The sequence below is a fragment of the Monopterus albus genome, unplaced genomic scaffold (genome assembly GCF_001952655.1).
Source record: "Monopterus albus unplaced genomic scaffold, M_albus_1.0 scaffold45.1, whole genome shotgun sequence".
Taxonomy (NCBI): domain Eukaryota; kingdom Metazoa; phylum Chordata; class Actinopteri; order Synbranchiformes; family Synbranchidae; genus Monopterus; species Monopterus albus.
This window is the reverse complement of record NW_018127925.1, coordinates 742,676-755,582: the sequence shown is the minus strand read 5'-3', so window position 1 is coordinate 755,582 and position 12,907 is coordinate 742,676. Positions and strand designations below refer to the sequence as shown.

General features: G+C 40.5%; 1 protein-coding gene across 3 annotated transcripts in view; it reads left to right on the top strand.

The window, feature by feature from the left end:
* The window catches only part of slco1c1 (solute carrier organic anion transporter family, member 1C1), a 33,138-nt gene that overhangs the window by 10,816 nt on the left and 9,415 nt on the right, over positions 1 to 12,907 (top strand). For all 3 annotated transcript variants that reach the window (XM_020600155.1, XM_020600156.1, XM_020600157.1), the window contains 10 exons: positions 20 to 161; positions 2,249 to 2,381; positions 2,921 to 3,042; positions 3,149 to 3,295; positions 4,667 to 4,765; positions 5,790 to 6,026; positions 6,503 to 6,667; positions 7,407 to 7,602; positions 8,870 to 9,035; positions 10,039 to 10,211. In XM_020600155.1, the coding sequence (XP_020455811.1) occupies positions 20 to 161; positions 2,249 to 2,381; positions 2,921 to 3,042; positions 3,149 to 3,295; positions 4,667 to 4,765; positions 5,790 to 6,026; positions 6,503 to 6,667; positions 7,407 to 7,602; positions 8,870 to 9,035; positions 10,039 to 10,211 (1,580 nt within the window). The remainder of the gene's footprint in view (positions 1 to 19; positions 162 to 2,248; positions 2,382 to 2,920; positions 3,043 to 3,148; positions 3,296 to 4,666; positions 4,766 to 5,789; positions 6,027 to 6,502; positions 6,668 to 7,406; positions 7,603 to 8,869; positions 9,036 to 10,038; positions 10,212 to 12,907) is intronic.

The window sequence follows — 12,907 nt, the reverse complement described above, 5'->3', positions numbered from 1 at the left end:
TCTCACTCTGTTTTTCCAGATGTTTGTGGTGGCTTTGTCCTTTGCCTATTTTGCAAAGGCTCTGTCGGGGAGCTACATGAAAAGCACAATAACTCAGCTGGAGAGGCGCTTTGACATCCCCAGTTACCTAATAGGTGTCATTGACGGGAGCTTTGAGATAGGTGAGTAGGCCTGCCAGTTACTCCTGTCATTCTGTTGCCCTGTTTATAGCCTGTGTGTCATGGGCTCCCCTCCCTTCCGTCTCTCTGTCTTTGGGATGGAAATATGAATGGGTCAAAGAGATATTCAAGTTGCAGATAAAGGATTCATCAGGCTTGCAGGAAGAGGACAGGGGAGTGTTTGTGTACCTCAGTGTGTGGTGAGTCATGGTGTTGATCAGGGACATAACAGGTTTTGAGCTGTTCTTCCGCTGTGGACAGCTGGACTCTAGAATTTGTAAGGTTTTGTTATAGTACATCTCTAAACCATTTGTTTAATCTCAGCTATCCACCAGTCATTTATAAGAGAATCAGCTGGCAGTTACCAGCTGTTACCTGACGGCTACAAACAGACAAAACCTTTAGGCTATAACAAAATAATTTGTTGTGCAACAGAAATTCCCCATCTCTGTTTATAAAATGTCACAAAATTGTTTTGTGGATATTATAATGTTGTTATGCTGCTAAAACACACCAGCTGTAGTTACAACAATCTAAACATCAAAATATGTATAGTTAAGGGGGAAATATGCAGATTTTCAAGTACTGTGGTGTACTGCTGCATATGTGAAAAACGTTTTACAAAGCCTTGTGTGGCTCCAGAAAAATACAATATGGGGACTCTGATAAATTGCCTCAGTTAAATGCAATTTGAGGCAGTGTTGGCTGTGTTAACATACCAGACCTCTGTGGCCCACTGCGCATCTCAAGGCTACATTAGTCAATACTAACATAGCAAACCTAAATCTCTGACTGAACTATTGGCAGTGTAGTTGCATTGTGGGAAGTCTAGGCACCAGGTTTTGACAAGGAAGAAGAGGGCAGTGCAAAATACGACTTGGATGTAGAAGATCTGAACTAGCTTTGTCAGGAAGGACTTTGAATTTGATGATGAGACATCAGTGATAACAAACACTGCACAATACACAGTTTTTTAAATTGATTGTTCTTTTTCTCTTTCAAAATAATTTTAGCTGTTTTGGTACCGCTTGACCTGTGGTTTGTACCATTAGCTAAAGCCTGAGTAACAATACTGGTATTCTGATATTACCTAGAATAAAAAAACTAAAACCACAGATTTCATTTGTATGGAGGTGCCTGGCAGCACTGCTGTACACATACCATGACTATGCTACAGACTTGTAACCTGTGATTCAAAGGTGAGGTATTTGTGATGACATTCAACAAAATATGTTCCCGGATTGTCCCCTGTCCAGTTTCTAGGTCAGTTGTGTAAGGCTACTCCATTCAGCTGAAGTGTCTCTCTCTAAATCAGACCCAAAGAGACCTGATGATAAAAGTCGGCATCTCTCATGTCTTTTACTGTTAGGGAGGCAGTTTGAATTGAGGTGAGCACAGTAGTAGTGAATAATAATGAACATTTTCTTCAGTAACATTACGGAGCAGCGTGCAAACAGCTAATACTCTGATGGGGGAAGGAGTGGGTCTGCCTGTGGAAAAGGTGAGGATGACACCTCCAGCACAGGCAAAGCTGAATACCCTGGACCTCTCTCCCTCCATATCTCCATCTCATTGTCTCCCGTAAAAGCTGCTTCTCTTGTGTGGCCTAGGCAACAAGCTTTTTGCTATAAGAGCGTTGCCAGGGCAACAAAAAGGCAGAGCAGGGCAGTGTGTCGAGGAGAGAGAAAAGGAAAGTGCAAGAAACAAGTGAAGGGAACTGAACACAGGGGAGACAAAGGGAGTGAAACAGGGAGAGGAAGGGGAGCAGAAAGTGAGAGTAACAGATGCTGATTTTGACAGAGATCACATCAGCTGGATTAGCTCAGCTGATTCAGCCCAGCTGATGCATATTTATACTTGTACATATGCTGCATGAATCTTTCTTTGTATGTTCCAGGATTTATTTACAGCTTTTTTTTTTTTTTTACTGAAAAATATATGTATGTATGTATGTATCTATTATAGATAATAAATATCATAATGTCTAATGTAATATTTAATAATACAACATTTTGAAGCAAGAGTTTGATTATTTAACTTTATGAAATCTAAAGTTGTGATTTTTTTTGACTCTGCTTCCTTCCTCCCAGGTAACCTGCTGGTCATAGCTTTTGTCAGTTACTTTGGGGCCAAACTCCATCGGCCAAAAATCATCGCACTGGGTTGTGTAATAATGTCCATTGGCACCTTCATCATTGCTCTGCCTCACTTCATCATTGGAAGGTGAGAGGAGCCAATAACAACTGAAACAGATGTGAAACCACCTTGTAAAAAAACAGAATAAACAAACTTGCTATAGGTTTAGTCAGAAATTGGGGCTCTTGTTTCCATGTGCCTTTCATTCCTTTAGAAGCTGTGCCAAACAATAATGAACCAAATCACAGCTACAGGAATCATCATCCTGTGGTGTATCACAACATGAGTATCATAAGATGAAGCATCAAAAATACATTTGTTCCAGGAGATTTTTATCAGAACAGCAGGAAAACTTCTCATATCTCATGTCAATTTGCATTTGACAACTTATGCATATAGTCTGAGTTAACATACACAGCTTCCAACATTATTTTTCCATAATACTTGTACCTAATGACACTAACTGCCCTGGAGGTGTCACCTTTTTCCACCAGGAATTCACTGTTACTCCAAGTTATTTATTAAATCCACTTCCAGGAAAACTCACAAATTGTGTTCTGTAACCAAGTGAAATAATTTTATTTCTGTGATATTTTTTTAAAGTTTCAATTGTGCTTTGTGTACAGCTATAAATTTGAAACATCTGTGCGGTGGGTAGTGAACTCAACACTTAACCCCTCTCCATGTCAGGTGGGCTCACCAACAAACCTGACCCAAGATGGTAAACTACCTGAATTGCCAGTCACAGGTGAGTGTTTACACACACACACACACACACACACACACACACACACACACACACACACTAATGTAAACAAGTAAAGACGTTCAATTACACTCATCTTTATCTCTAGGCTGTGAAGGCGAATCCAATCTGTCACTGTGGATTTATGTGCTTCTGGGAAATGTCCTGCGGGGGATTGGAGAGACACCAGTTCAGCCTCTTGGAATTTCTTATATAGATGATTTTGCTACTGAAGAGAATGCTGCACTGTATGTGGGTAAGAAAGTTATCACCCAGTGGTAGATGTAAAATTAAAATGCAAACAAACAACTAGACTCCTGAATTGGCGCATCAGTTCTACTGTTCTCATCCTTATCCAGCTTTATTGCTCCTTAAATGAAGTTATGTTTTGACAGGGGGGGGAAACACTTATTCACACAGGGCTTTGTAGTTTTGGATTTTGTTTTCCCTTAATAATAAAAACCTTCATTTAAAAACTGCATGATGTGTTTACTTGTGTTATCGTTGACTAATATTTAAATTTGTTTGATGATCTGAAACATTACAGTGTGACAAACATGCAAAAAGATAAGAAATCAGTAAGGGGGCAAATACTTTTTCACACCACTGTAACAGTTTTAATAAGGTAAGACCAGGTTGCCACTGTTTACAATGTTCAGTAGATATTACAGGTAAGTCCAAACAATTATAGTCATAGCAATAAGTACTTTATATGGTTTGTAGCCATTTTGTTTTGGGCTCATCTTCGATTTAATCAGGGAAGCCTGTGCATCAGATTTACAAACAGCGATCAAACTGCTATGTGTGTTGTGATCTGCAGCTCCGTAAATCTTCAGTTTGTTCTGTTCATCCTTGTGTGGCACCAAGCCAGGGCCAGCAGGCAGTTCAGCTGGCTCCTGGTGCTCCTTGCCAATCAGTCTGCACCAAAGCTTTAGGTTGAAAGAGTCCAGTCAAATTGTAGAGCTAAACTAACATTGGAGCCCAAACAGGCTCTTTTTAATTCAAGACAAAGGCCACTATAGTCGATAAAATAATACAGAAGAGTGTAAGTCTTCAACATGCATTAATCCATAACTCTACATCACATCCTAACCCAGCTTAATTATTGTTGTGATTATGCTAGGTAACAATTGATGAAAGCAAGGTTATTGCTGCTGTTCACAGATTAAAGCAAAAATGAGCTTTTTGGTGGTGAACATCCAAGTCTCAAATGCACCCGGCAACCAAAACACTTAAATATTATAATTTCATGGCAAAGGAGCTTTAAGAAAGTAGGCATGTGGTATGCTTATTGTATAAAACAATAATTAAAAGTTGAAAAGTTGGGCCTTGGTTAATACATAAAGTAGCAAACCCAGTATTACCATACTTGCTGAAAACTGCAACAGTGGTGTTTTGCTCAAACAGGAGCAAAGTAGTAAATAATTTTATTGAACAGTAGCATGCTTACATGGCAAGTGTTTCCCAAACAAAGTGTGATTTCTAACAGATTTGTAGTATAGAGCAATATCTATTTAAGATATGGGGTAAAATATCTGTGTTGCTCAGTATCTCAGATTTTTAATCTAGACGTCCTAAGATAAGGTTTTTTAACCAGTTTGTGTGTTATCTGTTTATCATATCCCAGGTTGTGTACAGACTATTTCAGTGGTCGGCCCTGTGTTTGGCTACCTATTAGGCTCCCTTTGTGCCAGAATCTACGTGGACATTGGATTCGTAAAAATGGGTGAGTATTTCAAACCCAGAACCTTTTTGCTGTGAGCAGACAGCACTAATCACTGTTCATCATGCCGCCTGCGCACTGACAACATAAAGAAAAAAAAATCCGGCACTAGTGGCAACAGCAGGGCTGACCAATAATTTTGGAGGACATTTGTTGTTTTCCTGAAATCTGTAAGTAGTAGTCAGGCAGTGTTCGTTGTGTTTTGGAGGAGTGGCTTTACAGAGAAGTCGGAATGAAAGGGTTGGATTTCTTAGGTTGTCTGCTTTCAAAACTGAGCTTCCTCTTGCTGGTTTTTCCAGGATCGGCCAACCCTACCTTTAAAGGGTCATGATTCAGAGACTGCAGTTAAATAAACGAAGCCACCATTAATGCTCTTTTGTGCTTTTCCTGCCATTACAGGTCAAAATGTCTGCTCATTCCTAAAACTGAGGCATGATGTTATCAAACACAACTACGAGTGAATCACAGTCAGTGTGAGCACAGTTCAAAGACAGACCAGGTGTACAGGATTAGCATCAATAAGTCAATGGCTGAAGCCAGATAAGGGAGAGGGACAAAACCCTCTGATAGGCTACAATCAGAGAGCAACAGATGGGAGATAAAAGGAGGGGCTGAGCAGAGAGAGAAAAAGAGAAATGGGGGAAAATGTCAAGGAAGGCAGCTAGTAACAAGTAACAACATGATAAAAGTAGGGAGAGTAACCGAAATAAGGTGAACAGCTGACGTATAGAACTGAATTTCATTCGGGTGCTCTGTCTAAAAAAGATTGCTGTTGCCACTTTTATGGGATGCTCACTCAGACATGAAGCAGAAATGTTCCGTTAATGGAACGATGCATGTGTCTGCAAGGTAGCTAGAGTGTACAAAAGGCTCTAGGAAGCCTGAATGACATGCTCAAAAACTATATTTCACTGTAAAACCGCTCCTCTGAGCCATCTGTGTTAAACCATATGTGACCCTGTTTTACATAAGCAATGAGCACCACATGAGCATTGATTACCTCTCACCCTCTGTACCCTCAACACAGAAACCATCACCATCACCCCAGCAGATGCCCGCTGGGTGGGGGCCTGGTGGTTGGGCTACCTCATAGCTGGTGTCATCACCCTACTCTGTGCCATCCCTTTCTGGTTTCTGCCCCGTTCCCTACCCCGGGGCCCAGAGAAGTGCACACCAGAGCAGACAAGTTTTATTAAGGGGTCTCCCCTTCTGAAGCACAAGTATCCAGCAGATGAACATACTAGTTTTATAGAGATGGCCAAAGGTAAGAATGGATTTTCAGCTGGAAACCTGCACTCTGGTGGCATTCAGAAATATTGTTTATTATTGTTTACAACTTTATAGCCTCTACACTGTATGCAGAAATGAATGGGGTGTAGAATGAAATGGCTAAAAACGACACAAATTCCACCATGTTCCACTCGGAACATCTAATTAATCTACAGACAGAAATGTATTTCATCATAACATCACATTTCATACACAGGCCCTTTAAAGTTCAGATTTGTGGGAACTGCAGTCTTAACACTGCATACATTTACCATCTCAAAGGTGTCCTGTGGAGTATTTGCAAACAAAAGTTATGTTCACTAATATTTATTTATCTGAGATTTTCAGTTTTTTTTTTATTTTACACAAATGCCATACTAAAAATACTCAGTTACAAGTAAAGGTCCTGCATTCACATATTTAACATTTTCAGACGAGTGTTTTTCAGCTCATATTTGTATCTCTCTACAGACTTTATTCCAACCCTCCGAACTCTGCTTGGACACCCTGTCTATCTGATCTACCTGTGTGTGACAATCATCCAGCTGAACTCTCTCATTGGCATGGTCACCTACAAGCCCAAGTACATTGAGCAGCACTTCAGGCAGTCTGCTGCAAAGGCCAACTTTCTGATGGGTACTGCACACTTGACATGAATATTGCATTTAAATCGCGTATTACAATCTGGTGACTCAACAAACAGCAGGCCCTGGGAAGACTTGTCTGTTCGTTTGACACTGTATATGCCTGTTTATCTCAAATTAATTCTAGTGTCAACTAATAAACTATAAAAATTACTGTAATATGTTTATATTTCCAAATTTATGGGGTTTCTTACTATAAAATTTCTCTCCAGTCAGCATTTTCCCTCATTTAGTTTATGGTATTTTTGCTGGATGAGGCAGAAACAGACGTTTAGAGAGAGGAGAACTGTGTTGGCTATATGTTCTCTTCAGTTGCAGAGATGGGAGCTTTATGAATATGAAGAGTGGAAATAATATGAAATAAAATATCTAATGATTCTGATCACACTAGATGAAACTATATAGGCCCATGTAGTCTTATGGAGGAAGGTGCCTGCACTGGCTTGATATGAAAGAGAATGCAGTATTAGTGACCAGAGATAATAACATGCGTATAAATAAAAGACCATATCTTCACACTGATGTTAAAAGAAGGCATATGAGAGGACACTCAAAAATAAAAAGCAGGGCTCTTTTGATCAAGATGACTTGAACTTGTGCAGTCTTAGTTCTTCTCTGAAAGTGTCTCAGTAGTTGACTTGCATAAAGTATTGGCACGTGTCACAAAGATGATAGCTGAGCTTTGATAAAATATTAAATCTTATGCGTTTTATTGTGGCTCTTAATCTTAGGTGTTATCAATATCCCAGCCGTGGCACTGGGGATGTTTTCTGGAGGTCTGCTGATGAAGAGGCTGAAGCTGAACATCATGGGAGCAGCCAGGTTTGCCTTTGGCACGTCTCTGATCGGTTACATCCTGTCACTGTTCTTCTTCGCAGTGAGCTGCGAGAATGCCAAGGTGGCCGGGGTGACACTGTCATACAACAGGTGAGTCATAAATAATCACATGCTCTGTTGGGGTTAATGAGTCCTGACTGTTGTTTGTAATGTAGATGAATACAAAAATGTATGAGATAATGAGGATGAAGACTTATATCTAGGCAAAACTCACACCAAATGGGCATACATTTCCATGGGGGCCACACCTAAAAGAACAGCATGAGAAGTGTCAACAGAACAAGCAAGAACATGCAGACCAGCCAGAAATATTACAGACCACCAAAAACACCCTCGTCTGTATGTGCCCAATTCACCACTGAGTTTAAGGTTCATCAGCAGACACAAGTGAAGTGACACTGCTAACAAAACAGATTAAAAGCAACCAGATGGGTGCACAGCTCCAATTAAGCTACACTGAATGTGGTGAAGCACTGCTTGTGGTTAATAAAATATTTACTTTGCTAACGCTCATTAACTTCCATTTATTTTACTGAATGACTCCTGTCTGCTCTCTTACTCACCCCACCCTGCCGATAAACATGTTTAAAGTAAATGCTAACTCAGAACCAGTGTTGTAGTACTTGAGTCCTGGACTTTGACTTGAGTCGGACTTGTGATTCGACTTGGACTTGAGCACTGACGACTTGGTCTTGGACTCGAGCATTGACTGCATTCGAACTCGGAAGTTGGAGACTCGCACTCGAGCTTTTTTGTAATAGTCTATAATAATTTGACTTAAGATATTGATTTTAAAACCTGTTCACCCACACCGTGCTGTGTCCGGCACACTTTGCCTTTCTATAAAAGTTTTTTATGTATCACGCTGCCGAGCAATATGGTCACGTGATACACTAGGAAGTTTGTAATAAAGAAGGGTGAGAGCTGTGTCAATTGTATTTGATGTAGATGACTCTGACTCACGTAACGGGGGACTTAGCTTGGACTGGACTCGGGCTCAACTCGAACTTCACTGTAATTATTCTTTGGCGACTCAGAATTGACTTGAACACTGCGGACTTGAGACTCGACTCAGACTTGAGTTTTAGTGACTTGACTACAACAATGTAATAAGTTTGGCTACAGCATTTCTCTAAGGTATTTTAAGATATGGCATTTAGAAGAGAAAGAAACATTAGCATTAAAACAGTACAGCTTTTCCCCCCAGTAAATGCATTAAAATGTCAGAATTTCTGCTGGTAATGTTGCATAGCAAATATAAAATTATGTAAATACAACTATAACATCATTTAATATACACTAGTGACAATGAGAATTGCCTCTCATTTCTACTTTTTTCTCATTTTCTTCCTTCTAGCATAGATACAATATCTTTTGATAAACACTCAGTGTTTACAGCCTGCAATTCATACTGTTCTTGTTCAGCGAGTGACTGGGACCCAGTGTGTGGAGAGAACGGCATCACATACGTTTCTCCCTGTCTCGCTGGCTGCACCAGTTCTGTCGGCTCAGGGAAAAACACAGTAAGTTGACAAGGTACTGAAACAATAAGAAATATGACACATAGTCAAGTAATTCACAGTAGTTAATACTCTAATATGTAGGTTCTGGGTGGTTCTCCATATAATGAAACTTTGTTTAGTTGAATACGCTGTTGTTGCCATAGAGGTCTGTTAATGTTACTGTATGATCCAGTGGCCAACTTTCCAAAACGAGTTTATGTAACAGGAACAATCTGTTTTCACACAGGAAAAAACTGCTGCACTTTTCTGAGTCATTTCATTTTCTAGTAGTTGTAAATTGTGTAGGTGCTATCAGAGGATCCACATCAGGCATTTGTGGTTTCACTATTTGAATCACTGAAAAAAAAATCTCAGGTAGAAATTCAGTGATCTGGAACCAGGCTACAATGGGCTATACTGTACATTGTTGGCTTTTTTTTAAATTCATTATTGGTGTTGGCACAACAGAGCATATTCTTGAAAGCAAATTTTATGATTGATTTTAGTGATAATCATCTATGTCTCATCCTTTTGAGGGCAGAATGAAACAAGGAGTTAGTGCAGATGCTGTATAGCGGATATCTACTGTATCACAGATGAACATGACAACCACGATGTCATGGCAGCAGCTCATCAGCCTACCTTAGAGGGCAACGTGTAGAGTTGTTACATATACCATGAATGCTGCAAACAAGTTTCTCAGTAGTGTCTCATCTCCTTTGAGTTTTCTTCTGGATTTCGGGGTTGCTGCGAATATTTCAAGGCTTTGGGAATCTCTGTGGAATCTTAATTGTTTATTGTGCAACATTTAATCTGTAATTTTATTACATGTCAGTATGTAGGATGCACCTGTCTGACTAAATAAGAAGAAAGACATGAAATACTAAAAACTCCTGCACCACACCCATTGCCACTCATATATTCATATATAGTTTGTTTTGATGTGTGTGTCTGTGTCTTCATGACATGGTCACGTGTGTGTGTGTGTGTGTGTGTGTGTGTGTGTGACTGCATGTCTCTCCAGGTCTTCTCTAACTGTAGCTGTGTCGGTGTGGCTGGTAACCTTACAGCCAGAACAGGTCAGTGCCCTCACAGGGACGACTGTGACAGGATGTTCCCATACTTCCTGGCTCTCGCTGTCATCACTTCCTTTATCATCTCCCTCGGGGGGACACCAGGCTACATGCTTCTCATCAGGTCAGATTACAGTCAAAAAACTATAAAGTGATTTCACCATCACGTACATCTTTGTTCACTCTGGGATATTGTTATTCCTTTCACTCCTGATTTACTGATACGATTTTAATGTAAAACTTATGATGCCTTGAACAGAGATGTATACTGTGATTGTGCTTGAGAAGGTGAGGTAGCTGAAGTAGTCACAGTAGATATGAGTGGGTTCTTTGTTACTTGCTAGGATGGGGTAGCTGATGGTGACTTAGCTGTTGGTTAGTGGGTTGAGCAGCATGCTGGCTTGACATAGAGTTATCTGGTTGTATTGCATTAGCATGCTGCTGATACTGAACTGAATTTAACTTGTTACAGAGGACTGAGTTGGGTCTGTGGGTGCAGATAAAGACAGGGTGGTGGTTCTAGGAGGACACTGTTGTGCCTTCTTGGTGTTGTGAGCCGGCTCAACCCCATTTTAGAAGGTGCCTCCCTGATGACCCTGTAGACTTGCGTGATTCATTCTGACACCACATTAGCTTAGTTGGTAGGACAGGCCAAAGGCCATAATTCATTCAGAGGGGTCACTGTAGTGGTTGCTGGTAAGATTAGTGGAGTCATACAGTGATGTGGGTAGACAACTGAGTGGGCCTGGCTCTCTGATGAAACTGCCAGTTGGGCCAGTGTAGCTTAACCTGACTGGGTCATGCGGCCAATTATCTGCCCATTGCTTAGGTGAGGACTTTAAAGGTACACTAGGTCAGAGGGGGGTAATTTATAAAGATGGGTGAATGAGGCTGAAGTTCAGAGACGTTTCACTTCTGTGAAGATCACTGTTTCAACACACCGTGTCAGTCAATGCAGAATGTCATGTAGCTGATGTTTGAAGCTTCATGTGTCACTGGCACATCAGAAGGCGCTTCATTCAGTTTGACAGTTTGGAAAGGTTTGCAGCTGAGCTACAGTATGTGGCAAGCACATTAGTAGAATAAGATGATATGGCACTGCACACTAAAGACATAATCATGAGAAACTTTCACCTGATACAGAGTAGGACTGTAATGAAACTGATAGGTTAAGATGACTACCATTCTCCACGGCCCCAGTCTTGAAGAGCTGCCTCAAGTTTTGCACACCACCAGGTCTCACTGTGCTTGCTGTCTTTGAGGCCCTGGAGCTTTAAATCATTCCATCAAGCCCCTAAAGCTTAGCTTAATAAGCAAATACTGTGTAGGTTGCCTATAAGGCTGGGTCAGGCTGCTGAGTATTTACTCTTTACTTGTGAGGCTAGGAGGTAAAAGCTTCTTAAAGGTTTGTTAGGTCTAGTCAGAGGTAAAGAATGTTGTTGCCCAACATGGGGACCAGCAGATTTATGATGGCATGGCCTGATACCTACTAGTGATAGGTTGAAACATTTCATCTGAAGCCTGCATAGGAATACTCAGCTAACATTTGGCACATTTAACTGACACTAGGCATGTAGGTGATTTGGACTCCCAACCTGTGTGAGGCCATGCTGATTTAAGAAGCTCCTTTCTAGCCAAAAAATGTTGCTAACTGACTTTTCAGTTGTAATATGACCCAAATTTCTGGCAGTGTTTGCAGATTATTAAATGAGAGCCCTTTAGTGACATGTTTAAATTCAATAAAACTTTAAATATTATATTTATTTGTATTCATATACTTAGAAAATCATTACTCTTAAGATTTTCTTCTTTCTTATTTTCCCGGAAATAAGCCTGATCTGTTTATTTCCAGGAATGTTTTTATTTAGCTTCCTTAGGATCAAAGCATTCAAAGACAATGATTTAAGCCATTTATAGCTGACCTACTGTTATTGGCAGTAGCTGTGTTTATGCATGTCTGTGTCACATGTACTGTATAAACAGTGGCTTTGTCAAACAAACTGTAAAAATAGTCATTTCCAGCTATGTGATTTCTTATGGTATGGTCAGTTGAGACTCACTTAAATCCTCGAAGGCTGATCTCTGATCTTTTGCTGCAGAGCTGACTGCTAAGGGAAAAACATCTACTGCTGCCTTGTTGACTTGCTGATCTTATAGTGAGAGCACATTTTCATTCTTTCACTTCCCACAAACAAAGCACACCTTGTTAAATTGTGATTAGCAGATCTCCTGCACAAACCCTAATACATTATCAAAGTAATATGTCACAAAAAGAGACTGTTGCAGAATGCACATTTCTTGAAGCTGAATCGTGCGGTTGTGTTGTGAATGACAAAAACTGATGCCTGATGTTGAAACGGTGAACCCATCCTTTGTTCATTTACCATAAAGAATGACCCCTCTGATACAGAAGTAAATGGGTTGTGACAGTTAGTGCTGCATCTCTCCCACTCATTTTTCTCAAGGGGACTATGAGACAGTTGGATAATCTCCTGTAACTGCACCGGTAAAGAGTCAGTGAAAGGAACTGCCAGATTAGTTGGCAATTTTTTGTGATATGTAGTGTGGTTCAGTGCTTAGGCCTCAAAAGCCCTGAGATTTGGGCAGAAGTGATGGAGGCATATTCTCACACTTGCCAGAAATGGGTTGTTCTGTAGTGTTTTGGATCCAATTAAATGTATGTTTCTCATTGACATTTCTTTCTTTCGGAGGCGACAGTGGTGCGGTGGGTAGAACAGTCGTCTCCCAACCAGAAGGTTGAAGGTTTGAATCTCGGTACCTGCAGTCCACATGTTGAAGTGTCCTTGGGCAAGACCCCCC